Source organism: Protopterus annectens, chromosome 8.part0 (assembly GCF_019279795.1).
Source record: "Protopterus annectens isolate FY-2018-M chromosome 8.part0, PAN1.0, whole genome shotgun sequence".
Taxonomy (NCBI): Eukaryota; Metazoa; Chordata; order Ceratodontiformes; family Protopteridae; genus Protopterus; species Protopterus annectens.
In genome coordinates, this window is record NC_056741.1 from 1,641,932,554 (window position 1) to 1,641,954,283 (window position 21,730).

General features: G+C 42.9%; 1 protein-coding gene across 1 annotated transcript in view; it reads right to left on the bottom strand.

The window, feature by feature from the left end:
• NCAPD3 (non-SMC condensin II complex subunit D3) overlaps positions 1-21,730 on the bottom strand; it is a gene marked incomplete in the record, with an annotated part of 2,635,837 nt that overhangs the window by 2,472,227 nt on the left and 141,880 nt on the right. Inside the window, 1 exon segment of the mRNA XM_044081165.1 lies at positions 5,873-6,035. Coding sequence (XP_043937100.1) covers positions 5,873-6,035 — 163 coding nt within the window.

Here is a 21,730-nt window from a genome sequence, read left to right on the forward strand (position 1 = left end):
TGACAGGAGCACTCCTGGCTAAGGTCAAAGACTGAAAGAATGCTAATTTCATTAACTCCAACAGTACCCTGACTTAGGAATGAAGCCCATTCCTATCATGGTTTTAGAAGCCCAAAAGCCTTAGAGAAATTAAAACAGGCACAGCATCATGGATTGCACAGTAACCAACCAGAAAGTATCCTTTACAAAGCAAATGAGCAGACTCAAGAGGATCAACCTGAGGTCCTTGGTCTTCTTGGGCACTAAACAACCGGAGTAAAATCCAGATTCTCTCTGATCTGGTGAAACTTCCTGGGCTGCCATTTTTTGGAGAAGTTAAACCCTCCTAAACCTGCTTCCCCTTTGTGTGGGTGGCATATGTGGTGATCGGTAATTCAGAATCGAGGGTTTTGCCAAAAAGGGAATGAAGTAGTCTCTGGATAGCATTCTTCTTACTCAAGAGTTTATCCCAATTCCCATCCACACCCGAGTGTGTAAAGAGAGATATCTACAAACTGTCTCCAGAGAGGAATAGTTGGGCAAACCTTCAAAGGTTAAAGGTACGAAAACCTCAAAAACACCCCTTAGATACCTGGTTGCTGGAACCACCTCTACCTTCTTGGGCAGCATCCAGACAAAGTTTCCTCTCTGCCCCGAGAGCCTCTATCCTGTGATGTCCATGCTAGATCTGTTCGAACAAAACCACAAGTTTCTCCCTCATTTCAGATTGTGATGGGTGACTAGTTTAACTCACACGGTTTTGTTTTTTTTTTTTTTTTGAGAGAGAGAGTGGATCACCTTTGAGCTATCTGGTGGATTTTTATTTTTAACTCAAACAGTAGTGAGTGTTTTAACCTCCTGCTCACAGACGGACAGTCACTCTAACTTGCTGCCCAAATAGTGTATTGCCAAAGGGGGCACTGGCGAAGACTACTTTGAAGTGGTCCTCAAAATCTGGACCACAGCCAGGCTCATCTCCTCATATTCAAGCCAGACCCAGAGGGCTGTCCCATCTGTCGCATTATGTTGAAGATGCATGGACAAGGAGGAAATGGTACTCATCTTGGCCACCTGTTGCTCCAGTTAATATCAAGCCACCCAGGCTGACATCTGTTTCAGACTCTCAGACGCTTTCTGGCCAATCTTCCACTAAAAATCAACCATACACACTAGATGCATACACACACTTCCCCAGCCTATCCATCATACTGGAATCCTCATTGGGGGGAAGGGGGGTAAATGGCTTGCATGCCCTTCGGGACCTCCTATGCTACCACAAAAACCAAAATGGTCAAATCAGTCTGAGCTGGACTTCGCAGAGATTTGAGTGACCTACATGAAGTAACCAAAGAAGGCCTGGAAGCAACCAATTTTTAAAGCTCTCTCTCCAAGGAAAATTCACCTGAACTTGTTCTACGGGTGGAGCCTAGAGCAAGACTAAGACTCCTGTCCATGGGGAGATCGTAATTTAGGAGGAGTAATCTAGCAGAGTCTCAATGGACACAGCTGGGAAGAAACTTTAGGGGTCTTATCTTGAGCTACCCTCTCCAACACAAGCTGATCCTCAGCCTACAGTTTTTTTTTTTCTTTTCTCCAATGTAGGTGCCAAGGGCAATGACATCTATGCAGCGTCTACAGGAAAAATACTTTTCACAACCAACTTATTTCTGCTTTCAGCATGGGTCCTGGAATTTAAATTCTTACATATGGAACAATCGCTACATAAGTGAAAAGCCCATAAGCAAACGAATCACAAGTCATGAGAGTCCTGCAAAGAATTTTGCGATCACAGGACTCGCTTTTAAACCAGGTTTTTCCCACTTTCTGCCGATTAACTCAATATAAGCTCTGAAAATATTAAAGCAGTTTACGTGAAAATATTCACTGCCTCTGATTCCTTTGCTTTGATGTTTCTCCCCATCTTTTCTCTCATCCTCCTACCTACTCTGTTGTACCTTGGTCTTTGGCCGACTTTGACTCGTATTCTGTTATTGCCACCAGGAAAGGAAAATAACAGAATGAGTCAAAGTCAGCCAAAGACCCAAGGTATAACAGAGTAGGTAGGATGATGAGAGAAAACATGGGAAGAAACATCAAAGCAAAGGAATCAGAAAAGCAATGAAGAAATACATAATCACTAACTACTAGCCAAATATACTCCCAAAAATCACCAATCAAGGAAAAATATACTTAACTGCACCAAAAACCTATCAATAATATTCCCAATCACTCAAGATGCTCTGGAAAAGTTATCGTCTCAATGGCTGCATTGAGATCTGGAGAAAGTAGCAGGTGTAGGGGTTTATGGACTGGGAGAAGCTTGTACTGAGTGGAGTTCACTGCAGTCGCTACAGGGCACTAAAGTCACCAGTCTTACTCTTACAGTGCCTAGACAGGATCAGAGAAATTCAGGGAGAAATGTTGATGCAGTGAAATTTAGTAGAGAACCTAAGAACCACAGAATTTAGTCTGAAAAAGACTGGCAGGGGACAGAGTTCTACAGAATTGTCTGAGATTACTTGATAAATTAACAAGGGAATGGGAGAGGAAATTGGATTTAAACATTCAGACAAACATTGTGTAGACACACACAAGACCCCTAAATATATAACTAAATCAAAGTGTTTCTAAATAGTTCTCTAGAAGTGTTAAAACAGATATTTAAATGCCCCAACTAATGTTGCCTGAAGGTGTTATAGATATGAGGATGAGATTGGAAGCTGAGAATATATATATATTTTTTAATCTAAAATTGGCAAAACAGGAAGATTCAAAAAAACTGTAAATAAACTTCGGTGGGGGGGGGGTTCAAATGTTGAAGTCTCAAGAAGCGGTTACAACTCTGCATCCCATGAAAGGAGGATATGTGAGAATTTACTGAGGAATGTTTAAGAGAGAGATTAGGAAGCTAGGGTAAGGTGTTAAGAGACAGTGATGAATAGTACCTCAAGGAATACAGAGGATAGGACAGGTTAAATGGAGTACACGTTACAGAGACAGTTAAGAGGTGCTGATTAGTTAAGAAACGCAGTGTGAAGAAAGTGAAATACAGAAACGTTAGGGTTGTTTTTTTTCAATATGCATGTTGCGATCAGGAACATTTAGTGTGTGGGTGGAGATGAGGGATGGAGTTATAAGGAGTACTGGTTGTATACACAAAAGAACTAAAATAACAAATAAATAAGGATGTTGGAATATGAAGAGTTTTTAAGTGGGAAAGATAGGAGAAGCGGTGGTATGCCTAAAATGACTGAAAAGGAAGAGAATATGAAAACTTTAAAGTAATTAGAACTGGAAAATATGCGCACAGAAAAATACAACCAAAGGAAGAAATGACTATTATTATGCAAGTGCTGCCTTCCGGTAAGAAAAAAAGCACGGAGAGGGGTGGTAAAATATTAAATGCAAGCACTATCTTATTCAATGCAGTTATGCTTTAATGATTTGGAGCGACAAACTGGGATATGCACAGAGTTTTAGGGTAACTGTGAATAACAAATGAGGTATAACGGCAACACGACGAAGAATATTATACAAGACTTGAAAAAATATGTAAGCAATTTTGCACTTAATAAAACAGAATTGCAAGGGGGTGATAATGGAATGGAAAGGAGAGTTGCAACAGATTTTGAGTGCTCATTAATGTGGTACAAAATTACAAATAAGTTTAGTTTGAAAGCATAAACATGCTTTTGGGGTTAATTTCCTAGAAGAAATGTTTAATCAGGCAATGTAAACAGTGACAGGAGTTACGTCAGCATGAATGTAAAACCATACGGATCAGTGGCCAGAGATGGGGGCCGGAGGAGAGAGAGAGAAGCAGGCCGCAAATCAGGCTGAGCAGACCCACTGTGTGGAAGGACAATGCGAAGTACCAGGGTAGCATGAGTAAAAAAAGGAGGACAAAAATAATTATAAAAAATATACATCGAAAAAGCAGTAACTGAGTATGATAATAGCATGGGTAAGAAAAAAATACTAACAGGGGAAGCTTGACAATAAGGTTAGCAGGTATAAGGGGTCTTTGTCATTCTGCCATTTCCAAGGGCACCTAAAGTACTCAATGATGCAGGATCCCAGAAATGTTAAGTCTGCATATTACACACGTATGCTAATAGAAGATAAAGTACACGGATGTGCTCACTTTCAACAGTACCCATTCTTTGCTGTAACATGCACTTTTTGTCTGTCTTCAAACCATTAGCTGAAACTGGCTTGTACTACATTTCTACTCTTTTCCTTTCTGTAACCTTCCGTAAACTTACTACAATTATTTTGTATGGAGCCTTTCAACCCAGGACCACTGCTGAAAAGGGGCCTTGTGCCCACATACGATATCCTGGTAAACAAAAGCCAATATATAAATAATAGAAACATTATGTTTACCCCCACTTCCTAAGCATGCAGTAGGGGAGGAAATGCAGTATGTATATGTGTATGTATGTATATGTGTATGTGTATGTGTGTGTGTGTATGTGTGTATGTGTGTATGTGTGTATGTGTGTGTATGTGTGTATGTGTGTATGTGTGTATGTATATGTGTATGTGTGCGTGTGCGTGTGCGTGTGCGTGTGCGTGTGCGTGTGCGTGTGCGTGTGTTACACTCTTACTATATTTCATTGATGGTATAGTATTCTACTTCCCACACATCTTTCTTCCCCACCAGTTATACTTTATTAGTTCCATACCCTCAAACTCAGTTGGGGATTCCCTCTCTACTATTATGGTAGCCCACTCCAAGAGTTCATAATACACTAGGATATCAGGAATATAATCTGGAATGCACCATTCTAACATTTTTGAAAACACAATTACTGTATTTACTATAAATAACCATTTTACAAATTTTAATATGTAAAGCAAAAATAAGTGTTCAGTTAAGCAGAATCTTAGCATACTGTGAAAGAACAACATTAAAGGGTCAGGGGACTACACAAACCAGAAAAGTTGCATATCAAAGAATAAACTGGATGCAAGATAATACTGGAACAGCCTTTAAATCATGGAGGAGGACAGCTACGGTTTCAATTCTTAAAAAAAAAATAAGATTTCTAGTAGCACACAGGTTTTAACTCACACTAACAGTAACTTAAGTTTCACTAGTAATCCCAGGTGCTTGAGGCAGAATGATCCAAGAAAGTCTGCCTACCTTGAAGGATGCAAGATGTTTCTATCTGGACAGCTCCTCTTTTTAGATACAAGGACTCAAGCTTACCAACAGAAGCCGAAGTATGTCATGTACACACTATAAAGGGAGTGCACATACGGAGAGATACACTCTGTGCATTTAAGGACTCTTCCTGGATCCACTGCATAACTCCAGCCTGTGATGGGGAAGTTAAATGCATTAAAAATGGTTCTGGGTGTAGGAAAAGGCTGTAACATCCTCCTGTAAAGCTATGCAGGAGCTAGAATGTGTAGTTTAATGGACTCATGGACCCTAAAACATATTAAAGACAGATGGCATCTTAATATGAAATTTGCATTTCTGTAACATTTCAAGTTGGCCACTTGGCCACAAGATGTGTGAAGTCATACAAAGCAAATACTTACAAATCTTTGGGTAATTAATTAATCTTAAAGAAGATAAGACCACACAGTAGGTGTGTGTTGGGGGGGGGGGTAATAAAAATGGAATTTCTCTGTATGGTGGATGTAAAAATCATTGGGGTACAGCCACCACCACCTCCCTTTGCAAACTTCAGTACTCAATTGCCAGTTCTTCTGGCCTGAAACCTCACATGCACATCTGTCAGCACTGATACACCTTTGCCATTCAGCTTTCTTAAATCAAGATTTATATAATTTTCCTCGGTGTGGGGGTGGGGTTGCAACTCACAACAGACTTAAAACCATCCTATAAATTCCTAAGTGTCAAATTAGTGCATCTTACCTGGAATCTCAAGAAGCAGAAAGTAAAGTCCAGCTGCATGAAGGGCATATTCTCGTTGCATAAGTGTGGCCTTTTTCTTGCGAACCAGCACTACAAAATGGTGAAGAATGGCAACAAGTGCATTCTGGGACAAGTTGTTCTCCTTAAGCACTGACCAAACACTCTGGGGGGAAAAAAAGAAAAAATATGGTTAAAAAATGACCACCAGGACAAAGTAGATATATTAACCAATCATCCAAACAAGCATACTAAACTGACTGCATAACCACAAGACTCAGTAATAGGACAATATGTAACATCTGTGCATCACTCACAATTTCAGGTCATTGTCAAAGTGGCCCTCTGTATTGTGCGTTACCCTTGCTTTCACCATTCTTACTCCCTCTCATGCCTTCTTAAAATCTTCCATTTACAAGGTTTACAGATACACTTGCAGAAATAAACATAATATTCCAGGGCTGAGGAAACTAAGCCCACATTTTTAACCTCATCTTTAGCGTAACTAAATAAGATCTGTAGGTTGCATAAAGAATGTCTTACTGCCATTACCTAGCAGCTGAAGTATTCCAGATAATGGAATAGGAAGGACTTAAGCACTCACTTTAAAAGGACCTTTCCAAACAATGGACAAGATGAGTGCTTGGCAAAGGGCTTCTGCAGGTGGATGGAACACTTCGAAAGAATTCCAGTTACTTTCTCAAACTCTACAGACAACAGAATCAGCAAAACAATGCAAGCATGCAAACATCAAGGCAAGATGCAAGGAAGACAGGACATGTATAATGCTTTTCTCCCGAAATGCAGATCCAAAGTAACCACTGTACTACACAATGTCCGTCAAGGCCATATTCTTGAAACATTCACTACAAGCAGCCAGTTCCCTGGTTAAATTGTGCAGTCTCATCTGTATCAAAGGCCGAATTACCTTCTGGAGAGAAAGGTAAAACAACTGGCAATTCATCTGGATTAAGGTATAGCTGGTTAATAGGTGGATTAAATTCAATACACAGCTTGTCCCACCTCCTACACCATGATCCTATAAGAACGTGTATGGCTTTACCACTGAAATAGAAAAGTTGTGTCTTACCATAACTTGGCATCTGTGTTGTCCATCTTCATTCTACCTCATGATTGGGTCTCGGATCCAGCTCGACCAAATTTGCCAGTCTTGGATACAACTCTCGAAATCCTCCCTTTACCCATAAAGTAATACACCAACCCCAGAACCTCAGATTGAGTTTGCCGATTCACCATCCATTAGATAACAAGGACAGGATAGAGAAAAAGGTAAGGGAGGCTCAGACTTGGGACGTTAGCATCCCCAATCGTCCTTAGATTCTCTAGAAGAATTGTTAGGGCAGATGGTTGGGTGAGAAAGTGAGGAAGAATTAAGATGAATAACATAGATGCAAAGTTATGGCAAGACATAACTTTCGGATCTGATGATGTCCTCTTCATTCTTCCTCACGATTGGGTCAGAGTTCCCAGCTATGCGATTCCTGGGTGATCCTCATGAAAGGATGTGCTGTAGTACCACTGAGCCAAAGGAAGCCCTGCTTCTAGATACAATATCCAATTTATAGTGCGCAACATAGGTATAATCGTTTAAACAGGTGGCTGCAGCACAAATATCATCAATGGAAAGCATGCATGAAAAAGTAGAAGTAGCAGCCATAGATCTAGTAGAATGGACTCTTGGAGGGTGAGGTAATTCTAAGCCTCTCTGAGAATAAATGAAGGTGATACAGTCTTTGATCCATTTTGCCAGTGTGATTTTTGATACTGCTCCACCTAATTTGTTAGCAGAAAAGGCTATAAACAATTGGTCTGACTTCCTGTGCTGTTTTGTTCTATGCATATAAAAACACAGTTGCCTATGATCATCAGTGAGATGCAGAATGTACTCTGTTGGAAAAATTGGGAAAAAATAATGGTAACTGAATAGATGAGTTAATACTGCTTTCTCTGTCTACTTTAGTCAAAGGAGGGATTGGTACATAGTGAAACTCTGTCTTTATCAAAGATTATTTACGGATATTTGGAAGACAGCACCTTTAACTCAAATTATTTTCGCTGAAGTAATGGCTACTAAAAAGATAGTCTTCCATGAGAAAAAATTCATGTCAACTGGCTGCTGGCTCAAAAGTCCACCCCCCCTCCCAGCACTTTTATTGAATTATCACTTGTGACATAGGCAAATTTACTTTCATATAAAAGCAATCACACTATAATTAACAAACAACATACTTCACATATGTTGCTATAATTCATGTAAATTAAGCAACATTACATAAGTTATTCAGTTTTTGCTTTTTTATTTTTAAAACAAGAAATGTCTCTATGAAACCATCAGTTACTACATAAGCAATCCTACATTTACTTAAATCAAAACAATCCACTCCACACCAACACAATCCTAGTTGCAGCAGTAGTATACATCACTTACCTACCCAATCATTTTCAGTCAAACATTACATAGCTCATTTAAATCCTGCCACCTTTTAAACCTTGTTCCTCCCTTGTATGTACTGTTCCCACCTTGCCTATTTTTTCCTATGCATTTTGCTACTACCCATTTCTAAAGAGTTTACTTACAGTTGTTTTATCTCTATTACTATATTCACTACTTCTAGTATAGTTGGTTTAGATTTTGATTTCCATTTTCTAGTAATTGCTTTTTTGGCAGCTACCATTAGACACAACAAGGCCTTACCATGCCAAGGCAATTCCGATTCTGTACTATAGTACAGAAAAATTGCCTCCCTCGTCAGACCAATCTGTCCACCCAGCATCTCAGACAGTGCATCCCGCTAGGAATCATTAAAGTCCATGAATTCACTGCACTCTCAGAAAACGTGTTCCCAATTACATCTTTCTTTCCGTCATACCTCCAACATTTGCTATCTGTCCGAGGAAAAATTCCCTCAAGTCTTCTTAGGATATAGAAATATCTATGCAAACATTTCCAGGCAAGAATCCTAAATTTCCCAGATTTTGCTGCATATTTGGCAGATATACATATATCCTCCCATTGTTTCTTTGTGAATTGTTTATCCAGTTTCGCTTCCCAATCTTTTCTAACCTCCACTGATTGATTCTTATAGTTATCATGCAATATTTTATATTCTCTACTAATTATACCTTCTTTAATGGCAACTTCTGTTCTAGATTCTACTAAAAACTCTACCAGTGCTGGTCTTTCATTTAGAACTCCCCTATTTCTAACTCTGCAGCATGACGGTGGAGAAAGGTCTTTAGTAGGAGGTCTCAGCGAGAAGAGATCTTTCATAAACACTTTGCATACTGTAAAAGTAGACAAGGAGCGAGACTGGCTAGTTGTATGAAAATTTGAAATTGCAGCTAGTTGAAGCTTGATAAGAGAAACCTGCTCCTTCCTTAAACAGGGTACTATGAAAAAGCAAAATATCAGAGACTGGTGTCGAGAAGGAATCAATATTTTTACTTGCAGCCCAAACAACAAACCTTTTCCATTTACTGTTGAAACCTTTTGGCTAAGATGATGTTATGGACCAGGGAAGCAAGCCTTGACTGTCTTACTAGGATTGAAAATGGAGAAACCATGTGGTCAGCTTGACAGCATGAAGACTGGGTGCTACAATCTGGATGGGTGAGAGAAGAGGTCCTGTCTTGGCTCCAGTATCCATGGAGGATATTTTAGATGAGACCAGAGGAAGGAGAATCATATCTGTCAAGGCCAGAAGGGGGCAATGAGAATGACTGAGCTCTTCAGCCTGCTTGCCTACTGAAGAAAGTTTGGGATCTGCGGAAGAGGGGGGATAGGCATAAAGGAGACCCAGGGTCCAATTGCGTATCAGAGCGTCCCTCGGGGACTCCCCTGGAAAGGAGATCACAGCAAAAAACTTGCTGCAATTCTTGAGGGGAGAGGCAAAAAGGTCACAGAAAGGCTGACCCCAACAGTTGAAGATCATGTTCGCCATTGACTGACTGAGGGACCACTCATGCTGAAACAGGACAAATCTAGTGAGTCTGTCTACTAGCTTGATGTTTTTTTCCGGAATGCGAGTTGCATCCATAAGGCGTGCCGAAGATATTGCCCCATTCCTGCACCTTCATGGCCTCTCAGCACAAAGGGTATGAACAGGTTCCTCCTTTTTTGATGATGTATAAGACTACAAACAAGTTGTCATATGAACTGCAATGGTCCCCAGAGGGAGAGCGTCTTGAAAGGCCTGCAACGTTAGAACCGTTCTCATCTCAAGGACATTGATATGCATCCTTGTCTCCAGAGGGGACCACATGCCTTGGACCATCTTTCCCTTGTAATGCCCCCACACACACACCGACTGGGAAGAGTGTGTTCACTGTGGATACTGGAGGGAGAATAGAGAAGGCGCTGCCTAAAAAGAGGTTGTCTGAATCCACCAACGGATATGATGTTTGCAGATTGGTGTCAGTTTGATGGGAACAAAGTTGAAAGAGTATAGACCACCGTTCTACTAATGCCCATTGTTGTAGGATTCACATAAAGAATCTTGTCAGAGGAACTAACAAGATGGCTGCCGATATCTACCCAAAAGCTTGTAAGACTAGATGTGCAAGAGTGGATGAGTGGGATAACTGTTCCTGGACTTGATTCCTCAACGCCATAATGAGGTGAAGGGGGAGAGAAGCTAATTGATACCTCATGTCTAACTATGTTCCTATGAATTCTAGCTTCTGCACAGGAGTCAGACTGGAATTGTCTAAAACTTATGGTGATGCCCAGGGAATGAGAGATTTGAATCAGAATATCTGGCTTGGAGAAGTTGATGCCTCATGGGGGTGGTGAGAAGCCAAACATCTCAGTATAGAAACAGCCAGAATCCTTTGAGTTTCATGTGAGCTGCTACAACTGCCATGCATTTGCACCCGGGGGGAGATGTGGGGGGGGGGGACTGTGGTGTGCCCAAAGGGCAGTGCTCTAAACTGAATGTGACTGGCTCCAACCCGAAAGCGCAGATATCTCCTGGAGCACCTATCTATTTTGATATGATAGTACACATTCTTGCGATCTACTGAGCATATCCAACTGTCCTTGTGCAATAGGGGCAGAATAGACTGAACCATAATCATTCAGAACCTTGACTACTTAAAGATTCAAATTGCTTAGATCCAGTATGGATCTTAGGTCCCTTGTCTTTCAGCACCAAAAAGATGCGGGAGTAGGTTCCGAATTCTCTCTGTCCGGTTTGGACCTCTTGGATGACTCTTTTTGCAGCAAAGTTTGAATTTCTTGGTCTGCCTGCTCCCTCTGACTGGATGGCACATTAGGGAGCTTTTTTGCTGTTGTTTGGGGGAGAAAGGAAAAAAGGAATGTAGCAGCCTCTGGATATTACGTTTAGCACCCATGAATAATTTGTCAAGTGTGTCCAGGCTTCTAGGTACAACAAAAGTCAACCTCCGACTGCTTCCATACATGGGATAGTCAGGCAGTGCTTCAGGAGCGCCGATAGGACTGGTCAGGAATTGTTTCTCTGAAACCCTGGTTCTGCAGACCACCCTCTGCCTCTAAGGTGAAGTCAACCATTAAAACCTTCTCCTCCTCTGCCTCTGGAGGACATTTACTTGCTCAGGTCCTGGAATGTCCCTTAGGATTTGCGGAACCACATTTTCTTGCCTCCACACTGGTTCCTTGAAAAACACCTCTGAGGCATAGAAAATTTGATTCCCACTGCAGAGAGGGTCTTCCCATCTTTTTTGCTCCAGGTGAATGCATCTCTAACAGAAGGGCCAAACAGAGATGAGCAATCAAAAATGGCATTAATAAAGGACGCTTTAAAAGGTTAAGCAAAATCACATAGGCCTGGATGAGACTATCTCCTTATGGATAGGCCTGAACCAGCAGCCCGTGAGGTATCTTCCTCTGTATGAAAGATTAACCTCATCGAGGAGTTAGCAATGAGAGTGGCCAGCTTGGGAGAAAGTTTAAGTTCCTCTGCAGGCATGGACTCAGTGAGAGAGGATGAGAAGCTCCTTGATCAGCTTACACTGAAGCCAGGTAAAATGAGTTAGATAATTTAACGACCGCAGAGCAAAAGCAGCCATAAATGCACTTTCCGACCCTGTCCAACACTCTAGACTCTTGTTAGGCAGATGTACACTAGCATTCTCCTCCGCCAGTTCGTTCTTAGAGGCTGTCTCCACCACAATGGCATCAACTACAGAGCCCTTACTCCAGTGTTTCTTGTCAGATGGTGGGACCAGAAACCTATCCGGGCATTTAGGAATGGGCTCGCCTGTATCTGGTTTCTTAATGCCTGGTGGGAAACCATATCAACAACCTTGTCCGGTAGCAGAGTGACCAAGGAAGTAGATGGCCCCACCACGAAGGCCTCCAAGAACACACTGACTCCTCAGGAGGAGGAGTCAGGACAGACCAACCACCTTTCTGCCTCTGAATCTCTACAATGTCTCCGAATGAGAAACCATCAGGTGGGGAGATCAAGTGGATCCTTCTCCCTCAAATTTAGTGCCTTCAGTTCATGACATCAGGGAGTCGATGTGCCTCCTTCAGCAAGTTTTCTGCTAGGGGGGGCTTCCTCCGTGGGGTACTGAGGGGGGGGGTATCAGATAAAGGGGATCCTTCCTGGGCTGGAGGATCCTGGAGGCTGCTCGTTGGGCTGACTTGGGACAGGATTAACAGGCTCAAGACCATAACCCAAAGGAGATACCAGGGTAGGCTGCAAGATGCGAGATGATGGTTCTCCACTATGGTAAAATACCCTTTCCACTACCTGGAAAGCCGATAGACCCAGCAAAGTCGTCTCTGCCTCCCTCGGAACAGAGGTATCAAAGGGAAAATGGCTAGTACTCGCCCCATATTAATGGCTTCCAGAGGGAAATCAGCTGTCGAGGACCGAAGCACCCAGAGAAAGGGATGGAGCCAACCCCATTCCTGGCACAGATACCTCGATTCCAAAATCCACTCTGATCTGAAGGGATAGGAACAGGGCTGATCAGAGGCATCATCGGAGTCAAGGAAGGAAGCTTCCCCAGCAACGAAGCCAACACTCTTGGGTGTCCAGACACCTGTAACTCCAAAGCAGAGATCTGGATCAGAGGAGGAGGAGCTCTAATAGTATGGGCCAGATAGCTTACTGATCAGATAGGGAATGGAGCAGACACTACCCCCATCTGGATCTGGGTGTTGAGGAACTTATCTTCTGGATGTCTGCCGTGCACCAGCTTCTAAAGGATCTGGAAGAAGCCAACAAGGGAGGTCTGGAATGTTTAGACTTAGAAGAGATGGCAGGTGAAGGAGATTTTCCTATACAGCTTGGGGACTTGCTCTGAGCTCTTGAATCCACAGCCCAAGGATCCAATGCCGGAGCAGTGGAAGAAGATGCTGACAATGTAATTACCTCCATCAGATCAGACAAGGACTGTGGATCTGATAAGGAGGTAGTTTTCTTCAGATACATGGAGATCGGAGCCGAAGTTTTCTATGCCTTACATTTCAGCTACAAAGGATTTCTTGGGGAACCAGAAAGATATCTCTTCTTAGCCTCCTTAGAAGATAACAAAGCTTGGGGGGGGGGGGTGAGCCTCAGAAGCAGATGAAGGAAGGAAATCGCTTAACTCATTGCATCCGAGTGACGCCTACAGGTGCATCTGCAGTTAACTCCTACTGATGCCTCTGGTTTTCAAACATTGTTTATTCATATTTGTATCAATAATTCCAAAACCACGCTATGTACAAGGTTTTAAAAGGTGGCATCTTAAAGCTTACACAATGGCAAACTCAAGTGCATTAATATTTGACCTCTGTCTAGTGCAGGTAAAGAGATGTTTACTGTTGTTTTTATGATATTAATTTATATAGAAATAATTTTCATATTTTTCTAAATATCAACAACCAAGTTGCAGACAGAACTTCTTAGCCTCGTATGAAAGCTCTCAGCTAGATGAATAAAACACTGCTGACAATCTGTGTGTAACCTGAGTAGTTGCTGAGATATTGTAAGTTGTTTACAAAATATTACAAACATAAGTTACTGTGTTTATTGTGACTTACAAAATTCAGTTTAAGACCTAGAAACTAAAGAATACTACCACTATAAAAATAGTTTACACAGAAGGGTTTACCATTAATACTTGTTTTATAACCCCCTATGGTTGCAGAGATATGACCATTTGTTTGAAAGGTGACAACTCCACAGGAACAAAAATTCACACCAAAGCCAAAACAACGGTGCAAGAAGGTTTAATGTCACCAATACATTCAAAGCATCTTTCACGGAAAAAAAATCTGCTCCCTCAGGCAAGATCCAACCTCTTAGTCCCAGCTGTTTTAACTACTAACTCAATTAGCACATTTTCAAACATCAAGTAACTTTAAAAGATGCACACACACACAACTAAATTCACAGGCATATAATACCCGTAGTATTTACTTATAACAAACACCTAAAAACATTATAAACATTAGATTAGACCTATAAAAAAACTATAAAGGAAACCTATAAATAAAAAAGACAAAGAAGTTATGACTTACCATAACGTTCCATCTGTATTGTTGATCCTCGTTCAGTCATTACACATGGGAGCCGGCCATTTTTCAAGCTCGCGTCAGCTTCAAACTCTAGAGCTAAACTCTTACCCACAATCCCCATCTCCCTGTTACCTCAGATTGAGTTTGCAAGTCAAAGGTGGTAGAGGCTACTTCTGGTCAAATAACCTAAGAGAACCGGGATGGGGAGATCCACTAGAAACCTAGGAGGGGGAAGGAGAGAGGGTCGTAATGACTGAACAAGGATCAACAATACAGATGGAACGTTATGATAAGACATAACTTCTTTATCTGATATTGTTACTCCTCGTTCATTCCTTACGCATGGGACAAGAGTCCCCAGCTACCTCTATTCCTAGGAGGCTCTCAATGAAGGACATTCCTGAGCACCATAGAACCGAAAGATGCTCTTCCCCTGGAGGCCAAATCCAATTTGTAACGTTCGATGAAGGTATGAGGCGTAGCCCAAGTTGCAGCTGCACAGATGTCATGTAAAGAAGCTCTGGCATGGAAAGCAGCAGAAGTTGCCACCGACCTTGTTGAATGAGCTTTCATGGTAGTAGGCAACAAGATATTGTGTTGTGTATAAATGAAGGTCATACAGTCCTTCAACCAACTAGCTAATGTGACCTTAGCAACAGCAGATCCTTATCTAGGTCCAGAAAAAGCCAAAAATAACTAATCAGATTTACGAAAGGACCTAGTCCTGCAAGTAAAAACGGATTTGCCTGTGGATATCTAGGGTATGTAGGCAGTACTCTCCTCTTTTTGAATGATTGGGAAAGAAAACTGGCAATTCAATGGCTTGATTAATGAACATTTCAGAGAAATGATGGATTAGTTCTCAGAGACACTCTATCTCTATGAAAAATCAAGTATGGACTCGATACATAAAGCTTGAGGCTCAGAAATACGTCTGGCAGAAGTAATGGCGACCAAAAAAGTACAGTTTTGTACCTACCATAAATGTAGATGTCCGATAGGTATGCATCTGCAGTCATCACATATGGGTTGTCCTGCCTCAGGCAGCCCTTCGGTCGGCTGGATTCCAGTCTGGGTCCGGCGTCGGCTGATGTCGCCCATTCCCCGACGTCAGAGCGCCTGGGGTATAAAAGTGTCAGCCAACGCCATTTTCCTCAGCGTTTCTTGCCCCAGATGCCAGGGTGCCCTCAAAGGAAGGCTAAATTTGGAGAAATGCAATAAATTCCAAACATGCCCAGAAATATACATATACATCTATATATAAAACAAATACACCATAATAGATAACCGCAGCTAGCTATGAGAGGGAAAAGTACCCAATAAATACCAAAGAGGGGAAGGAGGGAGGGTAAACCTGACTGCAGATGCATACCTATCGGACATCTACATTTATGGTAGGTACAAAACTGTACTATGTCCTTCAAGGATGCATCTGCAGTCATCACATATAGGTAGAATACCATAGCCAATCTGGGGGTGGAGGATCTATGTAAAGGATGGTGTAGCTAAAATGCCCTGCAGGACTGCCGTAGCAAAGCCTGCTCTGGATTTGGAATATAAAGGCAAATTGTAATGCTTGGAAAATGTATGCACGGAGCTCCATGTAGCAGCTTCTAAAATGTCCTTGGTAGCCACCCCTCTTAAGAAAGCTGTGGAAGTGGCTGTGGCTCTGGTGGAATGAGGTCTAATGTTAGCTGGCACAGCTTTTCCATGAAAGGAATAACAAGAACGAATGCAATTCCCTATCCATTTTGAAATTGTCTGTTTGGAAACTGCTTTTCCTTGTGCACCAGCAGCATATGCTACCAACAACTGGTCAGTTTTCTGTAGCTTTTAGTTCTGTCCAAGTAGTAGCACAACTGTCTGTGTATGTCCAGGGTGTGCAGAAGTTTCTATCCTTTGTTTTGTGGATTTGGAAAGAAGCCAGGCAGGTGAATAGCTTGGTTTAATGAGACCCTGGATACCACCTTTGGCATAAATGAAGGATTGGTTCTCAATGAGACTCTGTCTTGATGAAAAATACGAAATGGCTGTACTGCCATGAGGGCCTGTAACTCAGATACTCTTCTTATAGGTTCATAGGTTCATACTAGGCTATCTGCCCTAGGGCATTTATAAGCCTAGCCAGAGTGTGTGTGGCTTTCACCACCCCTTAGGATGAGAATACTATACCCATTAGTTTGCTGTGCCTCTGTCCAGCAGTGATACAGAGAGGATTCCCAGGGTAAACCTACGATCTCCCATCCACTCGTCAAGATTTCTCTTGAACAGAGTCAGTGAGGGGCTCTGCCTCACATGGACTGGGATTCTGTTCCATAGTGTAGGGAGTCTCTGGGTGATGAATCTGTCCCTCCAGCACGTCCTATTTATATCAGTGTTGAGGTTTAAGTCTCTTGCTCTCGTGGCTCTGGTGGATTTGGATTTTTTGAGGTGGAGCATGTCCATTAATTCCGGGTTGGACATGGCCTTGTATGTCAGGCATAGATCACCTCTGAGCAGACGGTATGCGACTGAATAGAGCTGGAGTTTCTTCAGTCGGGCATCGTATGACATATGTTTGAGCCCCTTTATCCTTTTGGTGAGGAACTTTTGGGGTCTTTCCAACTGCTGCAGGTGTCGGGTAAGGTGCATTCCGAATGGGGTGTTGTGCTCAATCATTGGTCTGATAAGTGAAGAGTACAGGGGTACAATGACCTCTCCTGATCTGGATGTGAATCCCTTCACGATCAGGTGGGCAATGTAGAAGGTCTTCCTAACCACTTTGGCAATGTGAGTGTCAAAAGAGAGGTTACTGTCAACTTGGGTCCCCAGGTCCCTGATAACTTCTTCCGTGTTTAATGGATTACCACCTATGTGGTAATTAGGGGTTACCTTGTTTTTCCCAAAGGGTATGACTATACATTTTTTGGCATTTAGCTTAAGGCCATGGCTCTGGCACCAGTTATCCATTTCTATGAGACCTTTCTGGAGGATGTCTGTGTCTGATGGAGTGTCAATTATGGTGCCCAGTTTGCAGTCATCTGCAAATTTTGTCAGCCACAATCCCCCCTATGTTTGCCTGCACTTCAGAAAAATAAATGCCGAACAAGAGGGGGCCTAGAACTGAGCCCTGTGGGACACCGCTCGTTTCCGGCTTAGAGTCTGACATGGCATCAGCAACTCTAACCCTGTGTGTTCTGTCCTTGAGCCAGTTTGCAACCCATCTTGTGACATATGGGTTTACATCTAAGCTGGTGAGCTTTTCTATGATGCCCGAGTGGGGTATTGTGTCGAACGCTTTTGCTAGGTCAAGGTAGGCTGTGTGAACTGCCTTACCCTCATCAATGGCCTTAGTGACTGTTTCGAAAAAGTTGACCAAGTTCAAGAGGCAGGATCTGCCCTTGACAAAGCCAAATTGGGTAGGATCCAGTGTCTGTAGGTCCCCAATGTCTTTATTTATGAGTTCCATTATGATCCTCTCCATAGCTTTGCAGGCAAGGCTCGTCAAGCTTATGGGGCGGTAATTTCCAGGGTCCGTAGAAGCACTGCCTTTGTGGAGTGGGACCACAGTTGCCGTACGCCATTCTTTGGGTACGTATCCTGTAGTAAGGCTAAGATTAAACAGCAGCCTTATGTGTGGGTTTAGTTACTCATTGAGTTTGTGTAGCACACAGCCGGGGACACTGTCCGGTCCCATTGATGCTGTGTTTTTTGCTTTAGAGAGAGCAGCTCTCACCTGGGCATCTGAGATGTTTGGGAGGCTAAACTCTGGTGGGATAGATATTTCTCCTTTTGGGGGTGGGGGGAGAAATTTGCACTGAACCTGTCTGCCAGTATGTTGGCAATGTCTGTGGGTTCAGTGATTTTTTTATCATTTTGGACTAATTCTGAGCATATCTGGGAGTTTCCACCCAGGTTTCTAACATAGCTAAAGAAGGCTTTATGATTGTCTTTTGTGTCATTAGCGATTTTTCTCTCAAAGCTGGCCTTGGATGATTTTATGAGTGATCGCAGTTTTTTGCTAGTATTGATCAGAGATGCCTTCCCATTTAGGGATTTTGCTCTGTCATGTAGTAGCTTTCTCCTCTTGTTGTAGAGTTTGTTTATGGCTGGAGTCCACCAGACCGGGCCTGCCTTTGGTGGAAAGGGTCTTGATTTTATTAGGGATTGCTTGATCCATACATTCCTGGAGGTGCTCGTAGAAGGCATTTGTAAGGGTTTCAGCAGAGTGGGTTGTGGTTTCCACTGGCTCGGGGGCCTTGAAGGATACCACTCCAGTCTTAAGAAGTGTGAAGTTTGCTTTTGAGAAATTCTTCACTGTGGTCTTTTTGCTGGGGGTGGGGCGGGATGTGGATCTCCAGTGAGATTAATTTATGGTCTGATCCCACCAATGAGGGATATACTTCCGTGTGGAGCATTTTGTCCCCATGTTTGTGATGATCAGGTCTAGTATATTTTCTCCTCTTGTGGGAATGGTGACTAGTTGTTCCATAGCATTTGAGTTTATGAACTCAAGGAACCTTTGGGCTAGGGTGTTGGGGCTTGAGTAATGTTCCCAGTCTATGTTTGGGTAGTTGAAGTCACCCAATATGATGGTGTTTGGAGAGACATTCATACTCTCCAGTGTCTTCAGGAAGGCTGTGTGGGTTTCCTGAGTTTGAGAATGTGGTCTGTAGCATGTTACAAACTGTAGGGCAGTTTTACCTATGGTTAATTGCACCTGGATGGTCTCCGATGCTTCGTGCATCGCCACTAACCTGGAGGTGTGGGTATCCTTTATGAATATGGATACTCCCCCTCCTTTTGTGGTTCGGTCCGGATTTTGGGGCCGGAACGCATGATATGAGGTATAACCTGATAGTGCTGGGGTGCTCTCAGGAGCCTTGAACCAGGTTTCAGTCACAGCACAGACATCGATGTTCTCCATACCGAGGAGGGCTTCGAGGGAGTGCATCTTGAGGTTTAGACTTCTGGCAATGAGCAGTATTACCCTTAGTTTTTCTCCATTTTTGTTTTCTAGGGCGGTAGGTTTATCATTTGAGTCCGGAGCTATCAGAATCACTTTTGGCTGCTCTGTCCTGATCTTCAGTAAGACCTTGGTCATTAATGGAAGAGGTGGAAATGCACACACTGTTAGAGTTCTCCAGCTGAAAGAGAGAGCGTCCACTTTCCATGCTTGTGGGTGGTATGTCCTTGAGCAGAATTTCTTGCTGAGGTTATGGCCAGAAGGAAGGCAGTCTTCCAAGACAGGAACTTTAGTTCTGCAGATGCTGCTGGCTCAAAGGGAGGCAGAGTTAGTTTTTCCAACACGAAGTTAAGGTCCCAAGTAGGCACTGGAGGTTTCCTTGGAGGATTGATGTTTTTAATTCCTCTTAGAAACTGTCTTAGGAGAGGATGAGAAAAGACAGGTGGATCAGTATTGTACTCTGCTGAAATTGCTGAAGCATGAATTTTAATGGAAGAGTAAGACAGGCCATTGTGGAGCATTTCTGCCAAGTATTCCAGGATATGTGCCATGTTCATCACTGTTGCATCTAGGCCCTTTGTGGTGCTCCAAGTGTGAAATCTTTTCCATTTTGCTGAATATGCCTTTCTTGTGGAAGGCGTGAGCTTCCATGATGATATCCTTCACTCTCTTGGAAAGCTTATCCTGAGGAGGAGTCAAGGTATTTTCCAGGCTGTTAGTTTCAAGGTTTTCAGGTTGGAATGCAGAGTTTTGTAATTGTGCTGTGTCAGGAGAAGTGGCCATTGAGGAAGAGGCCATGGTGTCATACGTGACATGCTCTTTAACAGTGGGTACCAGTGCTGTCTTGGCCAGTCCGGAGCTATCAGAATCACTTTTGGCTGCTCTGTCCTGATCTTCAGTAAGACCTTGGTCATTAATGGAAGAGGTGGAAATGCATACACTGCTAGAGTTCTCCAGCTGAAAGAGAGAGCGTCCACTTTCCATGCTTGTGGGTGGTATGTCCTTGAGCAGAATTTCTTCAGCTGATGATTGTGGGGGGAGGCAAAAAGATCTATGTCCGGCCTTCCCCATGATTGTGTTATCTGTAGGAAGATGTCTGGGTGCAGCATCCATTCGTGTGCATCCATGATATTTCTGCTTAAGCTGTCCGCCAGTATATTGTCTTTTCCTGGCACAAACTGGGATTGCAGCTCTATACTGAGTTTCAAGGAAAGTTCCCATAGATTCATTGCCAGTCTGCAAAGAGGGTAGAAATGGGTGCCTCCTTGCTTGTTTATGTACCACATAACTGTGGTGTTGTCTGTCCTTATTAGCAGGTGGCCTTGATGCAGAAAGAGTTTGAAGGCCTCGATTGCATGTATCACTGCCAGCATTTCCTTTTGGTTTATGTGCATGCGTAGCTCCTTTTGTGACCATAGTCCTTGAATACATCTGCCCTCCATGTGTGCTCCCCAACCGTGGTCTGAAGCGTCGGTTGTAATGGTTTGGCTGGCTATTGGTTTGCTGAAGGGCAGACCCCTGTTTGACTGTCTTGCTTGAGCCCACCACAGAAATTCCTTTTGGAGGCATGGAATGAGTGGGATCAAAGTTTCTAAGCTGTGACTGTGCTGAGCCCATAAATTCCTTAGGTACCATTGTAGTTTCCTCATATGCAGCCTTGCTTGTGGAATCAGCAGAATGCAAGATGCCATGTAACCCAGGGCCTGCAGGATTTTCCTTGCAGTCAGCTGAGTTTGTCTTGTCAGATTCTTGAAGTAATCCGGTAGTTGTCTTTGTTTTCCTTCTGTGAGAAAAGCCATTTGGGTGGTTGTGTCTAGTTCCGCACCCAGAAAAGTTATTCTTTGGGATGGAACAAGTCTTGATTTGTGAATGGTGACTGTATATCCCAAGGCCTGCAGTAGGTGGATGGCATAATTCAAGTCCTTTACCAAAGTTTGTTGGCTGTCAGCTTGCATAAGGCAGTCATCCAGATATGGGTATATTTGAATCCCCTGAAGTCTGCAGTGTGCAATTACTGATGCCAGGCATTTCGTGAATACTCTGGGCGCAGTTAATGCTCTGAACCTGCAAGAAATCTGAGGTGTCTTCTGCAACTTTGTCTGATAGGGACATGCAGGTATGCCTCCTTGAGGTCTAGAGTCACCAGCCAAGACCCCTTGCCCAGCATGGGAAGGAGTTGCTGTAGAGTCAGCATTTTGAATTTTGGCACAATGAGATAAGTATTCAGTGCGGACAAGTCGAGAATAGGCCTCCATTGATTTTCTTTTCTTGGAACAAGGAATAGTCTGGAATAAAATCCTTGGCCTTGTTCTGAAAGAGGAACCTTTTCTATAGCTTTCATTTGCATTAAGTAGGAGATTTGTTTCAAAGCCTCTGCCCTTTGATTTGGTGGCAGGTCTGG